General features: G+C 58.8%; 3 protein-coding genes across 3 annotated transcripts; 2 read left to right on the plus strand and 1 right to left on the minus strand.

The window, feature by feature from the left end:
• The first annotated feature begins 24 nt into the window (after nt 1-24).
• Nucleotides 25-2,314, plus strand: CYB561A3 (cytochrome b561 family member A3). The gene is made up of 6 exons (XM_082283943.1): nt 25-108; nt 956-1,161; nt 1,226-1,434; nt 1,509-1,663; nt 1,884-2,040; nt 2,146-2,314. The coding sequence occupies exons 1-6, from the start codon at nt 68-70 to the stop codon at nt 2,167-2,169; spliced, it is 792 nt and encodes a 263-aa protein (XP_082140069.1). The 5' UTR covers nt 25-67; the 3' UTR covers nt 2,170-2,314.
• A 712-nt stretch (nt 2,315-3,026) lies between these two features.
• Nucleotides 3,027-7,005, minus strand: TKFC (triokinase and FMN cyclase; the record flags this gene model as incomplete). Its single annotated transcript, XM_082284374.1, has 18 exons — nt 6,887-7,005; nt 6,406-6,506; nt 6,131-6,320; nt 5,932-6,042; nt 5,668-5,849; nt 5,519-5,597; nt 5,331-5,420; nt 5,183-5,217; nt 5,001-5,085; nt 4,838-4,927; nt 4,625-4,741; nt 4,335-4,454; nt 4,108-4,245; nt 3,767-3,873; nt 3,593-3,696; nt 3,481-3,514; nt 3,285-3,374; nt 3,027-3,197 (listed from the first exon to the last, which is right to left on the minus strand). Exons 2-18 carry the CDS (start codon nt 6,409-6,411, stop codon nt 3,027-3,029), a joined length of 1,749 nt encoding a protein of 582 aa, XP_082140500.1. The 5' UTR covers nt 6,412-6,506; nt 6,887-7,005.
• A 32-nt stretch (nt 7,006-7,037) lies between these two features.
• On the plus strand, nt 7,038-18,823 carry DDB1 (damage specific DNA binding protein 1). Its single transcript, XM_082284498.1, has 27 exons — nt 7,038-7,221; nt 7,783-7,931; nt 8,036-8,152; nt 8,978-9,199; nt 10,388-10,502; nt 10,606-10,703; nt 11,393-11,551; nt 11,935-12,018; nt 12,170-12,286; nt 12,605-12,707; nt 12,803-12,878; nt 12,958-13,066; nt 13,289-13,467; nt 13,548-13,711; nt 13,792-13,899; nt 14,112-14,319; nt 14,417-14,512; nt 14,684-14,795; nt 15,265-15,388; nt 15,621-15,785; nt 16,115-16,209; nt 16,333-16,503; nt 16,975-17,084; nt 17,227-17,396; nt 17,513-17,615; nt 17,813-17,936; nt 18,226-18,823. Exons 1-27 carry the CDS (start codon nt 7,161-7,163, stop codon nt 18,307-18,309), a joined length of 3,423 nt encoding a protein of 1,140 aa, XP_082140624.1. The 5' UTR covers nt 7,038-7,160; the 3' UTR covers nt 18,310-18,823.
• The last annotated feature ends 1,446 nt before the right edge of the window (nt 18,824-20,269 follow it).

A 20,269-nucleotide genomic window follows, 5' to 3' on the forward strand; every position in this document is an offset into this window, starting at 1 on the left:
CGGTGGTGGCACATTGGAGCGGGCGGGGAAACCATAGAGATGAGGGAGCAGAGCGGCGCCCGCCAAGATGGCGGCGCCCAATGAGGAGGAGGGGGCGGAGGAGCCCAGGTACGGCCCCGGGGTTGGGGCGGGAGGCAGGGGGCGGCTTCGGGGTCGGGAAGGGCCGAGGGACTTCCTAGTCTGGGGTTTGGGTGGCGTCGGGGCCGGGCGCTGTGTCCCCAGGTCCAGGGGAGCCTCAGGTTTGGGGGAGCTGTGGAGCCACGTGTTGCCAGATTTCGGGGAGCCATGGCACTCAGTGTCCCAGATTTGGGAGATCCATGAGTCTCTTGTGTCCCAGATTTCGGGAAACCATAGGGCCCCGTGTCTCCACCCTTTTCCTGTCTCTATGTCCCGCGAGGCAGCTGATTTGAGGGTGTCGGGACATCCCCCGCCCTCGGAGGGGACAGAAATACCCATTTCTGGGGGCACATGCAAATCACATGCAAATCGCATGCAAATGAGTGCGGCCGGGTTCCTGCCAGGGGGACCATGACAGGTGACACCGGGAACCCCTCGCTGCTATTCCCTGGGCTGCTGTGCCTGGGAATTCGGCTCTGCATGATCTGTCCCACCCCTGCTCTCCTTCCCAGTCCAGGCCACAGCTGGACTCTGGTCATCCCCTCAGGGTTCCCAGTTCCCCTTTCCGTGGTTCCTCCTGGAGATGTCGGAGAGCCCCAACAGGCACCTCAGTCATCCCCAGGTGCCACCATCCTGGATCCATCCCTGCCCACCATTCCCAGGCCGGGAAGCAGCTGGGGCACCATCCATGGCTGGGAAGCAGCTCCATGCCTGTCACCTTTCCCAGACTGGGAAACAGCTGCCCCCCTACACCCTACTGGGGCTCCCAGTTCCCCTTTCCGTGGCTCCTCCCCGGGACTGCATCCGGAGCTTGAGCCGGCTCCTCGTGCGCCCACAGGTGCCACCACCGCTCCACGGCCATGCTGGACGTGCCCTTCCTGCCCTTCTGCGCCTTCCTGGGAACGCTGGGATTGCTCTGCGTGGCCATGGTGGGCACCTGGTGCCAGCACTGGCGCGGGGGCTTTTCCCTGGACGGCAGCTCCCGGACATTCAACTGGCACCCGGTGCTGATGGTGACGGGATTGGTGGTGCTCTATGGCGCAGGTGAGCTCAGGGAGCGTGGGGATCCCGGCACGGCTCTTTCCTCACCTTTTTTCCCCTCCCACAGCCGCCCTGGTTTACCGCATTCCCAACACCTGGAGCGGCCCCAAGCTTCCCTGGAAGGTGCTGCACGGCAGCTTGGCTTTGGGAGCGTTCATCCTGACCGTGCTGGGGCTGGCGGCCGTGTTCTGCTTCCATAATTCCCAAGGGACGCCCAACATGTACTCGCTGCACAGCTGGATGGGGCTGGGAACTGTCTTGCTCTTCTCCTGCCAGGTGGGAGAGCCTCCCTAGATCACCCAAACCCTCCGGCATCCTGAGTTTTCCAGCCTCACCTTCTCTTCCTGCAGTGGGCGGCGGGTTTTGGAGCATTCCTGCTTCCCTGGGCTCCCGCCTGGCTCCGGGCACTCTACAAGCCCATCCATGTTTTCTTCGGCTCCACCATCCTCTTGTTGTCCGTGGCTTCCTGTGCGTCAGGAATCAACGAGAAGCTTTTCTTCAGCCTGTGAGAGTTGGGGGGGGGGGGGGGGGCTCGGGAAGATTCCCCACAGGGAAAGGGGGGCTCGGCATGGGGATTTGGGCTGGATTTGGGAGCGGCCAGCTCGGAGCAAAGGGAACTGAGCGCTTCCTCCCTCAGGTGTGTGGTTCCCTGCACACTTCCCTGCAGGCTTGGGGGGGTTTTGGGTAACGTCCAGAACATTCCCAGCCCTTCTTTCCCACTCCAGGAAGAACGGGACCACGGCGTACAAGCTCCTGCCGGCCGAGGCTGTGTTTGCCAACACCCTGGGGCTCCTCATCCTCATTTTTGGGGTGCTGGTGGTGGCTGCCCTGGCCAGGCCCAGCTGGAAGCGCCCAGATTCCGACTCCCCGGACTCCCGCCAGGTACGGGATGCGCTGGGTGGATTTGGGAAGCCGGACTGGGAAGCTGCCCCCCCAGCACAGCCCCGAGGGTGGGGAAGGATTGAGGCTCATCCCTGTATCCCACAGCCCCTGCTCTCCAGCGAGCGCTGATCCCAGGGATCTGCCAGCACTCCCAAGCTGCATCCTCGTGCCTCCACGTGCCAGCTCCTGCCTGGATCCCGGGCCATGCCAAACCCCAGCGCTTCCCAGTGCCACCCCTCATTGCTGCAGCTGGAGCTGCCGGAGCCTCGCTGGGACGAAGAGGAGCATCCGTATCACTCTCACTCCAGAGGATCCAGCTCAGGGTGGAGCCACTCAGGGATCTCACGGACATGGAATAAAGCACTGGCTTTCGCAGGGCTCCAGCACTCAAATCCCTGGGGACAAGGGAGGGCCTGGGAGCTGGGCTGGGAGAGGTGGGAGCTTGGGAGCCAAGCCAAGCTGCTCCTTCCAAGGGCTTGTCCTCGCTGGTGCCCTGGGGACACGGGACAGCTCCCTGTGGTCACCCCACGGGATTTGGGATCATGCTCTGCCCCGTCCCTGCTTCTCCTTTGTCCCTTTCCTAGGATCCCCCCCCAGACCCCGTGCCCAGAGCCATGTGAGCCCTGTGGTTTCCCCTCCACACCCCGGGCTTCCTTCCTCCCCCTAAGTCACAGGATCCCTGTTCCCATCTCCCTTCCCAGCTTGGAGCAACGGCGGGCACCCCCACACCCCCAAATTCCACCGTCCCGCCGCTCCCAGCCAGCATGGGGAACACGAAGGATTTTTGGGATACACTTCCCGGTCACCAGGGTGGGGTTATGGGGGGGCCACATCCCAAGGTTTATTGGGAAACACGTCCTTGAAGGAACCCCAAGGGTTATTGGGATACGCTTCCCAGTCACGTGGGGGAACACGAGGGTTTATTGGGATACACGCCTCTATCACTATGAAGGGACACAGATTTTTTGGGATACGCATCCCTGTCATCAGTGGGGGGCCTCCAGGGGGTCCCGCAGCCCCTCCAGCACCGCTCCCAGCACTGCTGCCACTGCCACAGCCCCAGGATCGGGCTGCTCCAGCCGGGATGAGCGGATGTAGCTGGCTCTGCCCGCCCCGGCCTCCATGTGCCTGGTGGCCTCCGCTGCTGCCTCCGCGCTCTGCCAGGGAAAACAGGGTGTTTTCCAGGGTAACAGCAGGGATTCCCATCCAATTTTCCCACCATCTCAGCTCCCAGCTCTCCATACCTGGACAGCAGCTGCCAGCACCCGGAGCGGGTCGGCACCGGGACTGCGCAGGGCATGCAGAGCCTGCGCGGCTGCACACAGCGAATCCAGCTGGGAAAAGCGGGAATCAGGCTGGGAGTCGGTGCTGAGGCCAGGTGGGAACTCCCTGGAATCCTCCTGGAAGCCTTCCTGGCTCCCGGGCTCTCCCGGCACTCACCATTGTCCGGTCTCCTGGCGCGGCTCCTCCATACCTGTGCGGGATGCAGGGAAATTCAGGGGGGATTGGGATTCCCAGGGGGAATTGGGATTCCACAGCCCCCGGCACTGACCTCTGCATGGCCTCAATCCCGGCGTCCATGGCGTCAGCCCATGCCGGGGAATCGCTGCGGCCCTGCAGGCTCCGGGCGGCCGCCGTCAGGAAGAGCCCATAGAGCTTTGGGAATACCATCAATCCCATCCTGGCAACACGGCCCCTTCCCATTCCCATTCCCATTCCCACTCACCACTCCAGAGGAGCCTCCCATCTGCTCCAGCAGCACATCAGCCAGGGCAGAGAGCAGCTGGGCCGGGGCGGCCGGAGGCGGCCGGGAGCACATCCATTCCCGGATGGCTGTGGGGATGGAAGGGACAACAGGATGGTGGTGGCCCTGGAGTCCCCTGTCCCTCGTGGGGACAAGCAGGGACAGCCCTCAGTGGCACTGGATGCAGAGACATTCCAGGATACAATTCTAGGAAGGAGCACCCCAGGCTTCCTTAATCCCAAGAAGGGATGTCCTGGGAAACTGCCCGCTCCCGGGAGGTGCCATGGGGATACAGTTCCCTGGATAACGGCCCCCACACCCACCTTGGGCCGCCCGGGCGTGCGTGTGGCCGCAGTCCCCGTCACCAGCTCCCCGATCCAGCTCGTTGAGCTTATCCTGGATATCCAGCAAGGTGCTGCACACCCGCTCCAGCACCCGCTGCACCCGCACCGTGCCAGGCCCTGCAGAGAGGAGATGCATCCCTGCATGTTCCCAAGGGAAACTGAGGCACGAGGGGGAGGGGGGGTGACAAGGGACGGGAGCTCTGTACCAATTCCAGGCTCATCCTGTGGCTTCCTGGGTCCCTCCATTGGTGCTGGCACCTCCTCTCTCCGGGTGGTTGCCGGTCCCGCGGGAATGTTGGGCCATGCCATGGCCGTGGTCTTGGCGTCTGGAAGAGCCAGAGGCATGTGGCGGCTCAGGATGCCATTGGATCCTCACTGGCACATCCAGCAGCCAGGAATTCCACTCCCAGACATCCCACTGACCTCGTGTCCCGTCATCCAGCACCTGGCGACCCCCGTGCCCCAATCCCAGGCCACATTCCGACTGGGAACTCACCGATCAGCCCCACCATCTCCTCGTCCACCAGCATGAGGGTGAGGGACACTCCAGCCATTTCCAGCGCCGTCATGAAGGATCCCACCAAGGCCCGGGCGATGCGGATCTCTCGGCTCTCTGTGGGATGCGGGAGCGAGGCGGGGGAATTCCAGAGCGGAATTCCAGAGCGGCCGGAGCCAGGGAATGGGATCCCAAGCTCCCCCCTGCACTCACCCAGGCAGCGCACAGCAGCTCCAGCCACAATTCCCAGCTCCAGGCAGGACAATCCACCCAGGTTGTTTACCACGAGCACCACGGAGGATCCTGCAGGATGGGTGGCAGGATGAGACTGGGATCTGGGGGATTTGGGGGAGCACGGAGGGGCCGGGGGACTCACCAGGGGTCAGGGGCAGGTGGGAAGAGTTGGATGGATCCGTCATGTGCTCCAGCATCGTCTCCACGGCCTTATCCGCCGGCAGCACCTGGAGGGAACACAGAGCAGGGGAAGAGCGGAGTGCAGAGGTCTGGGAATAGGGGGGATCTGGGAATGGGGAGGAAGCAGCAGAATTCCCCCCTCACCTTCATCCTGCGCACTCCAGCCTCGCCGTGGATCCCTATGGAGACAGGGCTGCATCACATCCCAACCCTGGTGATGCCTCCCCAGGTGGGACAGGGATATTCAGACCCTCCGGGGATCCGAGGGGGACTTGGAGGGGCTGCTCCTCACCCAGCCCCAGCTCCATCTCGTCCTCAGCCAGCTGGAACGAGGGCTTGGATCCCGGGATGCTGCAGGGAGACAGGCTGAGACCCAGGGTACCTGTGCGGGTGGGAATGCTCCGTTAAACCCAGGGGGAATTTCAGGATTCAGGGGCTGGGGGACACAGGACAGCATTCCCACGAGATAACGCAACGCACCCATGGCTTTGGCAGCCGCCGTCACCTTCTCCACGATCTCATCCAAGCTTGCTCCCGCCTCGGCCAGAGCTCCCGCCACCTGCCCCGGGCAGAGCGGGTGAGCGACCCGCCAGAACTCCCCAAATCCCCACAAAGGATCCCGGCAGGACCTTGTGGATGAGGACGGTGCCGCAGATCCCGCGGCGGCCGGCTTTCCCCGGCGTGGCGAAGGCGCAGTCGTCGCCCACCACCACCATCCGCACGTTGGCCCCCTCGGCCCGCGCCCGCTCCAGGGCCATCCCAAAATTCAGCCGGTCCCCGGTGTAGTTCTTCACGATCAGGAGGATCCCAGCTGCGGATGCATGTGGAGGCGACAAGAATGACGCAGCACTGGAGGAGGGGACCCCAAAGCTCCAGGCCGGTGTGTTCCCAACCTGCTCCGGCCTGTGCCACGGCCCGGATGGCCGCAAGGACACTGCCCACGGACGGGGACGCGAACACGGCTCCGGCCACCACTCCGGTCAGCATTCCCTTCCCGACGTAGCCTGTGGAGAGGGAGGAGGGCTCGGAACAGTGTCCGGGGGGGGGGGGGGGGGGGGGGGGGGGCGTACAGGTGGGGCAGGGGGGTCTCACCTGCGTGCGCGGGCTCGTGGCCGGATCCCCCTCCGGACAGCAGGGCCACGCGGCCACGGATGGCCGGCAAGTCATCCCGAAGGACCACCCGATGTCCCTGGAGCAGCCGGAGCCCGGGATTGCAGGCCACCAGCCCAGCCAGAGCATCGTCGGCACAACCGGACACGGTCGTCACCAGTTTTTTGGAGACCTGGGGTGAAAACAGGGGACGGTGGGATAAGAAAAGGAGGAATTTCAACCCCACAGGAATGACAACCCCCCCGCTCCAGGCTCACCTCCATGGGAGCGGAGCGCAGCGCTCGGATCCGAGAATGGGATCTGTCCGGAGAGAGGGCAAGGTCCAGGCTGGAAGGGACAGCGGTCCGGAGAGGCGGGGCTGGGAAGGGAGTGGGGTGAGATGGGAGTGTCTGGTGGGAATGGGGGGCTGGCGTTGGTGTTGTCCCCAAATAGGGACACCCCCCCAGGCAGGGAGCACCTTGTGGGATGGGAAATCAGGAGGAGACCACCCCCAAATAGGGATCCCTCTGTTTTGTGACTGGGGGACTCCCACCTTCAGGGATCTCCTCTCAGCGCAGGCCCTGGACGGATCCACGCTCCCCCCTCACAGCGGGGACCCCCCGCCCCAGGTTTCGGGGGGCACAGAGCTGCAGGGAGCTGGGAGGGGGCTGCATCCTCCCAAGCGGGGCCCTCCCTTCGGGGGATCAGCGCGGATCGCGCGGGTTTTGGGGGCGATCCCCCGCGCATCCCCCTCCACACCTGCGCTCTCCAGGGTCCTCCCGTCGCCCCTCTCGTCTGCTCTCCGGGGTCCTCCCAGCTTGCTAGAGCGGCCCGTCTCAGCTGCTCTTCGCGGTCTTCCCAGAGGGCTAGAGCGGCCCGTCTCGTCTGCTCCTCCCGTGTCCCCCTCAGCGGGCTAGAGCGGCCCAGTGTCCCCACTTCCCGGAAGTGGCGGCGACGGCGGCGGAGAGGCCGCGCTCCCCGTTCCCCCCCGGTTTCCCCCGCGACCCCCCCGGGACCCCCCGGTTCCCCCAACATGTCCTACAACTACGTGGTGACGGCGCAGAAGCCGACGGCCGTCAATGGCTGCGTCACCGGTACCGCGGGGCGGCGGGTGACGGGAACACCCGGTTTTGGGGGGAACGTGGGAGGGCGGTTATGGGGTACCGGGGGTACGGGGGACACGGGGGGGGGATGGAGGTGCCGGGGGGCGCTGGGGGGGTTTTGGGGCACAGGGAGGGGATTGGGAGTATGGGGAAGGTTTTGGGGTAGGGCGGGGTTTGGGGGTCACGGGTGGGTTTTGGGGTACCGGGGGATTTTGGGGTAGAGGGAGGATTAAAGTGCTCCTGAAATCCGTAATAGGAGTAAGAGACAGTGGGATCTGGGGGAGCTGCGGGAGCCCCAAGAGCCCTGGGAGTGCTGGGCGTGGTGGGAAGAGACCCCGGGAAGAGAATTCCTGAGAAAAGACTGTGGGAAGAGCATTCCAGGGGAAAAACAAGGAGTGCGGGCTGAGAGAAAGCAGCTGGCTGAGAGCGCTGGGCACCGTGGAAGGAACGTGCTGGGATTTTGGGATGCTCCAGGGAGGCTGTGGGAGTGCAGTCCAGCACCCCGAGGTGCCAGCTGATCCCTCCTCCGGGATTCCTTCCCGCTTTTCCCAGGACACTTCACATCTGCGGAGGACCTGAACCTGCTGATTGCCAAGAACACCCGGCTGGAGATTTACGTCGTGACGGCCGAGGGGCTCCGGCCCGTCAAGGAAGTGGGGATGTACGGAAAAACCGCCGTCATGGAGCTCTTCCGCCCCAAGGTGGGTGTTGGAAGAGCAGGGATGGAGCCGTGCCCACCTGGGCGGGGTGGGATGGGCACATCCAACCCCTCTGGAATTTGCATCATCCGGGTTTTTTCGGGCAGGGGGAGAGCAAGGATTTGCTGTTCATCCTGACGGCCAAGTACAATGCCTGCATCCTGGAATACAAGCAGAACGGGGACAGCATCGACATCATCACCCGTGCCCATGGGAACGTGCAGGTGAGGGGGAAGGCAGCACCTGGAATGGGAATTCCCTTCCCTAGGGATGGTTTTGCCTTGCTGGTGCAGCAGCGGGTGGGATTTGGGTTGTTCCCTGAGTGGTTCCTTGCCGGCTGCTGGATCTGGGATGGCTCACCTGCAGCCACGGGATGTCTCCAGAGTTACTCTTGGTCTCTGTGAGGATTCATGGAATTCTGGGATGGTTTGGGTTGGAAAAGAGACCTTAAAGCTTTTCCACCTTCCACTCTCCCAGGTTGCTCCAAGCCCCGTCCAACCTGGCCTTGGACACTTCCAGGGATGGGGCAGCCACAGCTTCTCTGGGAAATCCATCCCAGGGCCTTCTCGCGCTCCCAGGGAAGGATTTCTTCCCAATATCCCATCTAAACCAACATGTGGAATCCTGGAGTGGTGTGGGATGGACAGGACTTATGGATCATCATTCCACCCTTTGCTCTGAACACCTTCCACTAGACCAGGATGCTCCAAGCCCTGTCCCTATGGATTCAAACAAATTCTGGGGAGAGTTTATGGAATAACAAATTAAATTTAAGGGAAATTAAAGCCTAAACTCCTTGTGAGGCCGAATTTTCCCTGGGAAATGAGTCCTGTGGGAATTTGTGGTGAAGGTGTGTGGTGTGGCACCTGGAAAGGCATCTCCTCCTTAGCCTTGGTGGCTTCCCAGCCGGAATTCTCAAGCCCGTTGGGAAGTGTTGCAAGGAGCCACTCCTCACCTAAGGGCTGGCAACCCCTGTCCCTGTTTTTCAGGGAAAATTTCCTGGCACTTACCACCTTTTTCTTTCCCCTCTCTGTGGCACTCTCCTTCAGGATCGCATTGGCCGCCCCTCGGAGACCGGGATCATCGGGATCATCGATCCCGAGTGCCGGATGATCGGGCTGCGGCTCTATGATGGCCTTTTCAAGGTCATCCCCCTGGATCGGGAGAACAAGGAATTAAAGGCCTTCAACATCCGCCTGGAAGAGCTCCAGGTCATCGACGTGAAATTCCTTTACGGCTGCCAAGCTCCCACCATCTGCTTCGTCTACCAGGTGCGTGCTTATCCATGGATAACCAAGGTTTTCCAAAGGTTTTTTGGAAGGCAGACTGAGGGATGAGTCCAGCTCCTTCAGGTCCAGCTCTTTTTTCCAGCTCTGGGAGAGAGGAAGCAATGCTTTCCCTCAGGATTCCTGGGCAGCTCTGCCTTGGATGGGAGTGCTCCCATGTTGAACCCCCAGGAGGAGCTTAGGGATCTTTCCAGCGAGTGGATCAGATCCAGAACCAGTTGTTTTCCATAGCGAGGCCTGAGCCTTTCCTTAAAAAGCATGGCAACGACTTGCTCGGTATTTTTGGGAGGCAACTCCAGGTGTATACGAGGATCTGTAACCTCTCCATCACCTGGCTCCTCACGGAGGGAGCATTCCAGGCCTTACCTGGATGCCTGCTTTGATCCAAAGAGCCTTTCCTGTGCTGACTGAGCAAGGGATTAGCTTTCCTTTGTTAAATTCCAGGCTATGCCCGGCTCAGCTGAAATCCCACGCCAGCAGCGGCTCCGTTATTCCCTGTTTGGGCACTGCTGGATCCCCCCCAAACTTCCTACAGGGAAGAAACCACTTTTTCACCACACAGCTGGAGTTTGGGGGAACACTTGGAGAAGTGCTTTTCCAACCTTAATGGTTCCAGGATTCCATGTCAAAACAACTTGGATCCTTGGAGCAGGAGCAGGATGTCAGTTCTGAGTCATAAAGCTCTGGATTGTTTCGATCCCTGCCTGGGGAGAGCAGGATGTTTCCAAGCTGTTTCCTTGATTCTTTCTCCATTTATTACCCATTATCCCAGGATTTGGTCTGAATAGGACAGCAGAGGCTGGGGTAATTTTTGGGAAGTTCTGAAACCAGGGGGGAATATGATAAAAACCCCTGAATTCCTGAACATTTGCAGGAGCTGGAGGAAGAGGTGATATTCCATAGTGCCACTTGTTCCCAGGTTGTCAGAGGAACACAAATCCCAGGAAATCAGTTGTAAAACAGTGGAAAAACACTTCTCAGTCTTTTCTGGCACAGGGATTTCCTTGGGGGGCTATTTATATGTGGCAAACCTGGGAGAATGGTGCCGTGTGGATGTGAGGGGCGATGAGGAGGTGGGAAGCCTCAGCAGCTCCCTGGAGTGGTGTTTTTGCAGGAGATGAGGTGGAATCTCCTCACTTCTGGAATCTCATCCACCTGTGCCTTCTCTTGCAGGACCCCCAGGGCCGCCACGTGAAGACATACGAGGTGTCCCTGCGGGAGAAGGAGTTCAACAAAGGCCCTTGGAAGCAGGAGAACGTGGAGGCCGAAGCCTCCATGGTCATCGCAGGTTGGGATGACCTTGTCTGTGAAAGATCTTCCCGTGGTTTTTCCAGGCTGGATGGCTGCATTTTTCCAGATGGGATCTCTCATGTTTGTTGTGTGTCCCACAGTGCCGGAGCCCTTTGGAGGTGCCATCATCATTGGGCAGGAATCCATCACCTACCACAATGGCGATAAATACCTGGCTATCGCTCCTCCCATCATCAAGGTGAGGGGATGCAGGGCTGCTGCATCCCAAAAAATCCTGCCTTTCCCAGGCCTTCCAGCCAGGAATTCCAACCTCTCTTGTCCCAGGTGTGGTCTAACAGCGCCACTTACTTGGACTTGCAGAGGTTTGGGTTTCCCGGTCGCTGAGGGACATCCATGATCCCTGTGTGCTTCCACTTTCTGTGGAGTTCTTGGAATTTAGTTTGGGCCCCAGGGAATGGGACTAATTAGGAATTAGTGCATGGTCTGGGCACAGTTCCAGGGCAGAGCCTGGTTTCATTTCAGGCAGTAGAAAACATGGATGAGCCTCTTGGAGACTTGTCTGGAGGAGAAAAGGCTTAAAGATTTTGGGACAGCAATCGGGCTTGTGGGTTTTTTGGGAATAACAGGCCACTTCCCACATTTAATCAGAGCAGGAAGCACCAATGGCATGGCTGAGGTGCTGCTCTGAGCTGAAAGAGGGCTGGAATTGCCATCCAAAGGTCCCTTTAAGATGGAAATAAGGACAGGCTAAAAACCTTGGGGGAAAAAATGGGAATATTGGTGCCTCGAGGTCTCAGTCTGCTCCTGGGGCTCTGGAATGGGGAATGTGGGATCCTGGAGCCGGGAGTGTGTCACCTGCACAGACCTTCTGGGGACCAGTTTGGGGCTGTTCCAGTGGAATCCTAGAATTCCCTGCTTTCCCTGCAGCAAAGCACCATCGTGTGCCACAACCGCGTGGATCCCAACGGATCTCGGTATTTGCTGGGAGACATGGAAGGGCGGCTCTTCATGCTGCTCCTGGAGAAGGAGGAGCAGATGGACGGCACTGTCACCTTGAAGGACCTGCGTGTGGAGCTGCTGGGAGAGGTAGGAATCACCTGGGCCATCCCTGGCACTTGCCTGGGATTCTCCCAAGTTGGGAAAGGCTCCATTTAGGGCTGAGTGGGAATTTTGGAGCAGGGGGTGTTGATGTTTCACATTTGTCACAGCCCTGAACTGTTGGTGGCTGGGAGATTCCCTGTGGGCACTTACTGTGGACACTTTCTTCTCATTTTTTACACCATCTTCCGTTTTTTTTTTCCTGGTACTTGCACTGGGAGGAGCTTGGACTCTGTGGGATTTACGAAGGGATCAAATCCCCTTCCCACGCCCGGGGTTTTGCTGTTGGGTAACAGCTTAGTGGTGGAAGGTGTGCATGTGTGCCAGGACCTTTCCATGCCACATTCCACCTGCCTCTTCCCACTTCCCAGACATCCATTGCCGAGTGCCTGACCTACCTGGATAACGGAGTGGTGTTCGTTGGCTCCAGGCTTGGAGATTCCCAGCTCGTGAAGGTACGTGGCAGCTCCTGGCCGTGTGTTCCCACAGGACTGGATTGCCATCAAAACCTGGAGATGCGGATACATTTTCCCATCTTCTCCTTGCCTGCCCTTTCCCCATCCTGCTCCTTGAAAGGCAAAAAGTGATCCCAGTGTTTATTCCCAGCTCAACGTGGACAGCAACGAGCAGGGATCCTACGTGGTGGCCATGGAGACCTTCACCAACCTCGGGCCCATCGTGGACATGTGTGTGGTGGACCTGGAGAGGCAAGGCCAAGGCCAGGTAACATTCCTGCTTTTCCCTCCTTGCTGCTGGGAATTTTTGGCTGGGTGTGTCCATAAAATCATAGAATTCCAGAATGGTTTGGGTTGGAAGGGACCTTAAGGATCATCTCATTCCATGGGCAGGGACACCTTCCATTAGACCGGGTTGCTCCAAGCCCCGTCCAGCCTGGCCTTGGTGGATCTTTCAGGTCCCTTCTGACCCTAACCATTCCAGGATTCCATGATTCTAGAATGGGTTCCCCATTTCCATGATCCCAGAGAGGACTGGGAGAGCTTCCCAGCCACAGCTGGTATAGTCCATCTGCTTTTCCCTCAGCTGGTCACCTGCTCCGGGGCCTTCAAAGAGGGATCGCTGCGGATCATCCGCAACGGCATTGGGATCCACGAGCACGCCAGCATCGACCTGCCGGGAATTAAAGGTGTGGGAGGTGTTCCACAGCCTGAGAGGGGACATGGTGGGCACGGATGAGACTGGGATGTGGAATTGTGAGGATTTGTGGCCTCCTTGTTGCAGGGTTGTGGCCGCTGAGGTCGGATCCACACCGGGAGACGGACAACACCTTGGTGCTGTCCTTTGTTGGCCAGACCAGGTAAAGGTGGGATGAGCTGATCCAGGCTCTCAGCCCTGTGTCGGAGCAGGAATTAATGGGAATTCCCTTCCCTGCTCAGGGTTCTGATGTTGAACGGAGAGGAAGTGGAAGAGACGGAGCTCACGGGATTTGTGGATGACCAGCAGACGTTTTTCTGCGGCAATGTGGCGCATCAGCAGCTGATCCAGGTAATTCCAGCACGAGGAATATGTGGATTTGGCTCTCCTGTTGCCTCTTGGATCGTGACTTATCCAGGGTAGGGGTTGGGGGTGCTTCCCTGAGATCCGATGGGATCAGCAAACAGGATCCTGGGTCCATGTTTCTAAGGGATATGGAAAGAGGAAGGTTCTTGCTGTGCCACCCGCCTTGGAAACACTGTTTTCCATTATTTTTGCCATCTTTCTTCCCAGATCACCTCTGCCTCAGTGCGACTGGTCAGCCAGGAGCCCAAATCCCTGGTGAGCGAGTGGAAAGAGCCCAACGGGAAGAACATCAGCGTCGCCTCCTGCAACAGCAACCAGGTGGTGGTGGCCGTGGGAAGGGCCTTGTACTACCTGGAAATCCGGCCCCAGGAGCTCCGGCAGATCAGGTGAGCCCACATCCTGAGGGCTCTGGGGATGCTGGGATTTGGGATCCAGGCGGACACCTGTCCACCCTCCTTCCTCGCAGCTGCACGGAGATGGAGCACGAGGTGGCCTGCCTGGACATCACCCCCCTGGGAGACTCCAACGGGATGTCCCCGCTCTGCGCCATCGGGCTCTGGACCGACATCTCCGCCCGCATCCTGAAGCTCCCGTCCTTCGAGCTGCTGCACAAGGAGATGCTGGGAGGAGGTAGGAGCCTCCCAAGGCTGGCAGGGGTCACTGGCCGGGTCCTGAGCGACCTCATCCATCCCTTTTCCTGCTTCCCACAGAGATTATCCCTCGCTCCATCCTGATGACCACCTTCGAGAGCAGCCACTACCTCCTGTGTGCCCTGGGGGACGGAGCTCTCTTCTACTTTGGCCTCAGCCTTGAGACAGGTGACCTTTTCTTTTCCTTCCCAGTTTCTTGGGAAAGATCCTCCTTGCTTTCCCAGCCTCATGCTCAGATGGGACTGGCTGAGGGCTGGTGGATTCCTCCAGCACGCTGGAGGAAGGAGATGGATTCCTCAATGTGGGATGTGCTTACCCACGCTCCTGTTTTTCCCTGAGGTGGTGTGGCAGATCCCAATCCCTTCTCCCTTTGAATCCAGGCTTGCTGAGTGACAGGAAGAAGGTGACCCTGGGCACGCAGCCCACCGTGCTGAGGACATTCCGCTCCTTGTCCACCACCAACGTGTTCGCCTGCTCCGACCGCCCCACCGTCATCTACAGCAGCAACCACAAGCTGGTCTTCTCCAACGTCAACCTCAAGGAGGTCAACTACATGTGCCCCCTCAATTCCGACGGATATCCCGACAGGTGAGCCTGCCACGATTTCCTGTTCCTGAGGAATATGGAGGAGTGGGAGGTCCTGGCTTTTCACCCCGTGTTTTCCATGATTTTTTTCCCCCACAAGTTTGGCCTTGGCCAACAACAGCACCCTGACCATCGGCACCATTGATGAGATCCAGAAGCTGCACATCCGCACTGTTCCCCTCTACGAGTCGCCCAGGTGAGGATTCCTGGGATGAGGATTCCTGGGATCCGGGTGCTCCGCTGCATGGGGACGAGGGTTGGGGTGACGTTGCCATCCCAGGAGCAAACAAACAGCCCTTGTTGTTCCAGAGCTCTTGGAATGGCCTTTCCAGGCTCTCCCAGCCACATGGCTCTGTTTATCCCACAGGAAAATCTGCTACCAAGAGGTATCCCAGTGTTTCGGGGTGCTCTCCAGCCGGATCGAGGTGCAGGATGCCAGCGGGGGCACCACGGCGCTCAGACCCAGCGCCAGCACCCAGGTGAGATCCCAGGCTGGGTCATCCCTGCGCTGTGGGGATCAGAATTCCTGATCCGGCTTTTCCTTCATGGTCCTCCCTTCCAGAGCTTCCAAAGCTGTGAGTCCAGTCCAGTTCCTCAGCTGGGCAGGAATGGGTTGGTGGGATCTCTCCGAGGGGGTGGCACAGCCACTGTTCCACCTGATCCCTCTTTATTTTTGGGCGCTGCTTCTTCCATATCCCATCCAGGCTTCTGTGTGGTCTCCAAGGCTTTCCCTTTCCCAAGGATCTGGCTCTGGCAGCCACAGCAGTTTACACAGACTGTAAACTCATATCAACACCATCACTCAGCCCTGCAGGAGCAGGGAGCGTGTCCCTTTACTCATTCCTCGCTCCACCTGCTCTCCCATCCCTTTTCCTGCTCCCCGGCTGCCTGGGGCTCTGTGGATATCCTGAGTAGCACTGGGATGTGATGGATTTTCCTGTTTCCCAGGCCTTGTCCAGCAGCGTGAGCACCAGCAAGCTGTTTTCCAGCAGCACGGCTCCGCACGAGACATCCTTCGGAGAGGAGGTGGAAGTGCACAACCTGCTCATCATAGACCAGCACACCTTCGAAGGTACCTGTCCCATCCCAAAATCCAGCTCTTCCCATCCTGGAGAAGCCCAGGGGAGCTTCAGCCAAAGCATTTTCCTGGAGGAACATCAGCCATATTTAGGGAATAGCAATTTTTGATGGCACGAGGTGGTGGGGAATAGGACAGGGAATCTCTAGGATGTGTCTTAAGCTTTCACTTCAAGGACTTTGGGATGCCAGTTGTTCCTCCCTTTCCCGCTTTTTTTTTTCCCCAGTGCTCCATGCTCACCAATTCCTGCAAAATGAGTACGCCCTCAGCCTGGTCTCCTGCAAGTTGGGGAAGGATCCCAACACCTACTTCATCGTGGGCACTGCCATGGTGTATCCCGAGGAAGCGGAGCCCAAGCAGGGCCGGATTGTCGTCTTCCACTACTCCGATGGTAAGAACGAGGTGTTCTCACTGGGAAAAATCCCGCTGGTTTTGGTGGGAGATCAGGGATGAACTCCTCAGACCCTGGAGAGCTTGTGTCCCAGGAGCAGGCAGTTTTTCCCAAGGAATCAGCTGTCAGGATCTGTAGGTTCTGTGTTCCCTTCCCCCCACCCCCCCTTCTCCTAGAGAAGCCCAGGAATCCCTCACCAGCCCTGGATTCTGGGATTTGCTTCCCATGGCACGTGTTCCCCCTCAGAGAGAGTTTTTTGGGAGGCAAAATTCAGGACAGCTCAGCTGAACTTGCCAGCCTTGGGATAAACAACCCAAGCTATATTCCAGGGAAGCTGCAGAGCCTGGCTGAGAAGGAGGTCAAGGGAGCTGTGTATTCCATGGTGGAATTCAATGGGAAGCTGTTAGCCAGCATCAACAGCACGGTAAACATGACCCTGACCCTGACTTTTTTTGGGAGCATGTTTGTGGATGTGGATGTGAGCCAGGTTGAGGGTGCATATCCCAGCCCCCACACGGAGTATCCCGATCCGTGTCCCATCCCGCAGGTCCGCCTGTACGAATGGACAGCGGAGAAGGAATTGCGCACGGAATGCAACCACTACAACAACATCATGGCCCTGTACCTGAAAACCAAGGGGGATTTCATCCTGGTGGGAGACCTCATGCGCTCCGTGCTGCTCCTGGCCTACAAACCCATGGAAGGGAATTTCGAGGAGGTGCGGAAGCGGCGCTGGGAAGCCATTCTGACAGCTCTGGGCACAGGGAGCGGTGTTGGAGGGGATAAAAGGAGGAGTTTGGCTTGGCTGGATAAGGTTTGACACAGATCCCCGTGGTTTCTGGAAGGATGGATCCCTCAGTTTCCAGGGAACTGGCTGTGGGAAGAGCAGCTGGTGCCTGGCGGGTGGGAGGTGCCATCTGGGATGCCTGGTGTCCGCTTGGAATGGGGGTTTAAATTGCTGGAGTGCCTCTGGCACGGGCTGCTCCATGCTTTCCCAGGATGTTATCCAAGTGCCACTTGGAGCAAGACCATCTCCAGGAGTGCCTTTCCTGCTCAGCTGCTTCCTGGAGCAGAGAGGGACAGGCTGGATCCCACGTTGTTCCTGAATATTGGTGTGGGGTGGGATGAGCATGCAGGATCTCAGGCCAGGCCACCTGGACACAGCGTGTTCCCTCTTGGCCCCTTGCAGATTGCCCGGGATTTCAATCCAAACTGGATGAGCGCTGTGGAGATCCTGGATGATGATAATTTCTTGGGAGCGGAGAACGCTTTCAATCTGTTCGTGTGCCAGAAGGACAGGTGAGCTGGATGGGATGGATTGGGGATGGGATGGGGTGATAGGATCTTGAGGAAAACTGGAGGAGCATTCCCAGCTCTTGGGAGCAAGGGATAGCTTTGGAGTGCCCCCATCCGGGACTGAGCAGAGTGTTTGGGATTCCAGCGCGGCCACAACGGATGAGGAGCGGCAGCACCTGCAGGAAGTGGGATTATCCCACCTGGGAGAGTTCGTCAATGTCTTCTGCCACGGATCCCTGGTCATGCAGAACCTGGGAGAGACTTCCACGCCCACCCAGGGATCCGTGCTCTTCGGCACCGTCAATGGAATGATCGGTAAGGAGCAGGCCCTGAGGATTCCCTGCAGAATCTTGGAATACTTCGGGTTGGAAAGCTCATCCAGCTCCACCCTGTGCTGCATTCCGAGCCCCGTGTCCGTTATTCCCGTGCAGGCCTGGTGACATCCCTGTCGGAAAGCTGGTACAACCTGCTCCTGGACATGCAGAACAGGCTCAACAAAGTCATCAAGAGCGTGGGGAAGATTGAGCATTCCTTATATCCTTTGGCATTCCAGCCAGGAGCTGGCGCCCGGTGGGGTTTACCAGCTGGAGAGGGTGGGAGCGGGTTTGCTGGCGCCCTCAGAAATCATGGAATTGAGGTTGGGAAAGCCCTCTGAGAGTGCAGAGTCCAACCATTAACCACGTCCAGGGCTGGTGTTATCCCCTGTGGATTTGGCTCCTTGACGGTGGCACCTGGAGATCGTTCCACACCGAACGGAAGACGGAACCGGCCACGGGATTCATCGACGGGGACCTAATCGAGAGTTTCCTGGACATCAGCAGGCCCAAGATGCAGGAAGTGGTGGCAAACCTTCAGGTGAGCTTGGGAATGTGGCCTTGGATCCTTCAAGGACCTTGCTCAGGAGTCCAGGCTAGGTAAATTGTGGAATTGTAGAGTTACGGAATGGTTTGGGTGTGAAGGGACTTAAAGGCACCTCCCACCAGACCAGGTTGCTCCAAACCTCGTCCAACCTGGCCTGGAGCATTTCCAGGGACGGGGAAGCCACAGCCTCTCTGGGAAACGCTAAATCCACACCTTCCCGAACGATCTGGGAATGGCTTTTGGCACTTGCCGAGGTCTCCAATGCCTTTTCCTCCCTGCGCAGATCGACGATGGAAGCGGGATGAAGAGGGAAGCCACCGTGGATGACCTGATAAAGATCGTAGAGGAGCTGACCCGGATCCATTAGCAGGATTCGGGATTATTCCCTACCCCTTCCCTCCTCATGGAGCAAGGGAATCCTTCCCCAGCTGTGCCCAACACCGGCGGCAGTGGCCGGAGGGGGACGGAATCTCACAGGGGGAGCAGCTTGTTAGGAATTTGGGGCAGTGTTGGTCATCTCCTGCTGGGATTCATGGATTCTGTGGACTTGGCTGTGCCCAGAACTGTCCCTTTCCGTGGGTGATCCACCGGGATCTGATGGCCTCGCCTCAATTCCCTTTTCCCTGGTGTCCTTAGATATTTTATTACTTTTTTTGGCTTTTGGTTTCGCTTTTGATCCTGGTTTTTTGGTTGGTTTTTTTTTTTTTTTTGGATTCCTTGTGGTTTTTTGGAAGAGGAATCAAAGCTGGAGGAGCAGCCGAGGCTGGAGCTGAACGGGATAACTCTGTCTCCATAGGATCCATGCCTTGCTCAGGGAGGGAAGTTCTGGGAAGTTCAAGGTGTTGCTGATTTCGGAGTTTTACCAAATAAAGTAGTCCAAGAGGAAAGATCCGTGTCCTGAGGAATGGTGATATCCGTGTCCTTGGTTCTGGGATCTCAGGGACACCTGTTTTCCAAGTACATTTTTCTGGCTTTTCTTGGATCTGTAGGAAATTTTAGTTCCTTACCTGGTTGCCAGTGGTGCTGTGAGTGCCTGGAGAGGCAGATTTTAATGGAATTTTTTGGGAAAGCTGGATTTTCCAGCCTCTGACTGCTCATGTTTTCCTGGTCTCCCACCTCCTTCGCATCTCTCATGGAATTTGGGGGTTATCTGGATCTTTCCATGCTCTTCCCCAGCTTGGATCTCCCCTGTAACCCCTGGTTAAGTGCCCCCCAAGTCCCATTCGTGTGGGTTTTTCCCAAATCCTTCCTTCCAGAGACAGCTGGTGCTGGAAGCATCCCTGGCTCCCGCTTCCATCCCGGATTCTCCGAGGAGGCCGCAGGGAGAAGGCTATATTTGGACATCTCTTCCCAGAGCTGGGGCAGCAGGGAGTGACCGTGGACTCTGTGCTCCTGCTTTTATTACCTTGGGCTCTGTTTACCTGCCTGGAGCAGCCTGTTCCCAAAATTTGGGAGGCCCAGGGCACGGCACAGCCTGGATCCTGGAAGCGCTCTCGTTTTCCCACCAACACTGGGGGTGCTGGTGCCAGTGCAGTGTTGGCACCCTGCTCTTCTTGGGATAAAAGTGCTGCTGGCCCGGGCTGGACCATTGTTTATCCACTGCCACTGCTCATGAGCTGCCTCCCAGGGATTTGGGATCACATTCCCTTAGGACAGGAGCTTCCCATGGCTGCACTGGGGTTCCTAAAAAACTGGCATGACCCCCCCAATGTGGCTTCCATTGGGAAGGGGGCTGTGTCTTGCCTGGGTGATCCCAGTCCTTGGGAAGGATTTTGTGCTGGATTGGGAATTTTGGAGGCAGCAGTGCCCTTTGCTCCATGGGATCAATCATTTACCTACCTCTGACCTTTGCTTCATTCCCTGCCCTGGGATGGGGGCGCGGGGTCGGGGGGTCACTGGAGCGGGGTGTCCCGCAGCATCCCTCTCCCTCCTGGATGCATCCCACCATCCCGGCTCCGCTCGGCCCCTTTCTCCGCCGCGTGGGTCCCCGTGCAGGGCTGGGAAGGCGGCCCAGCGCCTCCAGGAGAAGGAGGAGGAGGAGGAGGAGGAGGAGGGGTGGGGAGAGGCCATGCCGGAGCTTTGCCAGATGTGGGAAAGGAGAGAAGGGGGGACGCCTTTCCCGCTGCTTCCCAAGCCTTGGGGGTACCCCCTTTCCTGGCCCGCAGCCAGGGCAAGAATGGCCGGGATGCCACCACTCGCCCCAGCTGAAAGGGACAACCTTGGGGTGACCCCAGACCCCCCGTGTGGGTTTGGGGGGGGGGGGGGGCGGTGGGTGCCGCTGGCGACCCCCCCGCTCTCGCCCCCCTCCAATCCCGCATTGTTCCCGG

This window comes from Coloeus monedula, assembly GCF_965178545.1.
Source record: "Coloeus monedula genome assembly, chromosome: 6".
Lineage (NCBI taxonomy): Eukaryota > Metazoa > Chordata > Aves > Passeriformes > Corvidae > Coloeus > Coloeus monedula.

What these genes read in the sequence shown, in the direction of transcription:
- CYB561A3 (XM_082283943.1), top strand. Translation starts at nt 68, where the DNA reads ATGGCGGCGCCCAATGAGGAGGAGGGGGCGGAGGAGCCCAG. An exon ending in GAGGGGGCGGAGGAGCCCAG is followed by an intron (nt 109 to 955) that starts GTACGGCCCCGG and finishes GTGCGCCCACAG; the next exon opens with GTGCCACCACCGCTCCACGG. An exon ending in GGTGGTGCTCTATGGCGCAG is followed by an intron (nt 1,162 to 1,225) that starts GTGAGCTCAGGG and finishes CCCCTCCCACAG; the next exon opens with CCGCCCTGGTTTACCGCATT.
- DDB1 (XM_082284498.1), top strand. Translation starts at nt 7,161, where the DNA reads ATGTCCTACAACTACGTGGTGACGGCGCAGAAGCCGACGGCCGTCAAT. An exon ending in CGACCTGCCGGGAATTAAAG is followed by an intron (nt 12,708 to 12,802) that starts GTGTGGGAGGTG and finishes TCCTTGTTGCAG; the next exon opens with GGTTGTGGCCGCTGAGGTCG. An exon ending in CACCGTCAATGGAATGATCG is followed by an intron (nt 17,397 to 17,512) that starts GTAAGGAGCAGG and finishes ATTCCCGTGCAG; the next exon opens with GCCTGGTGACATCCCTGTCG.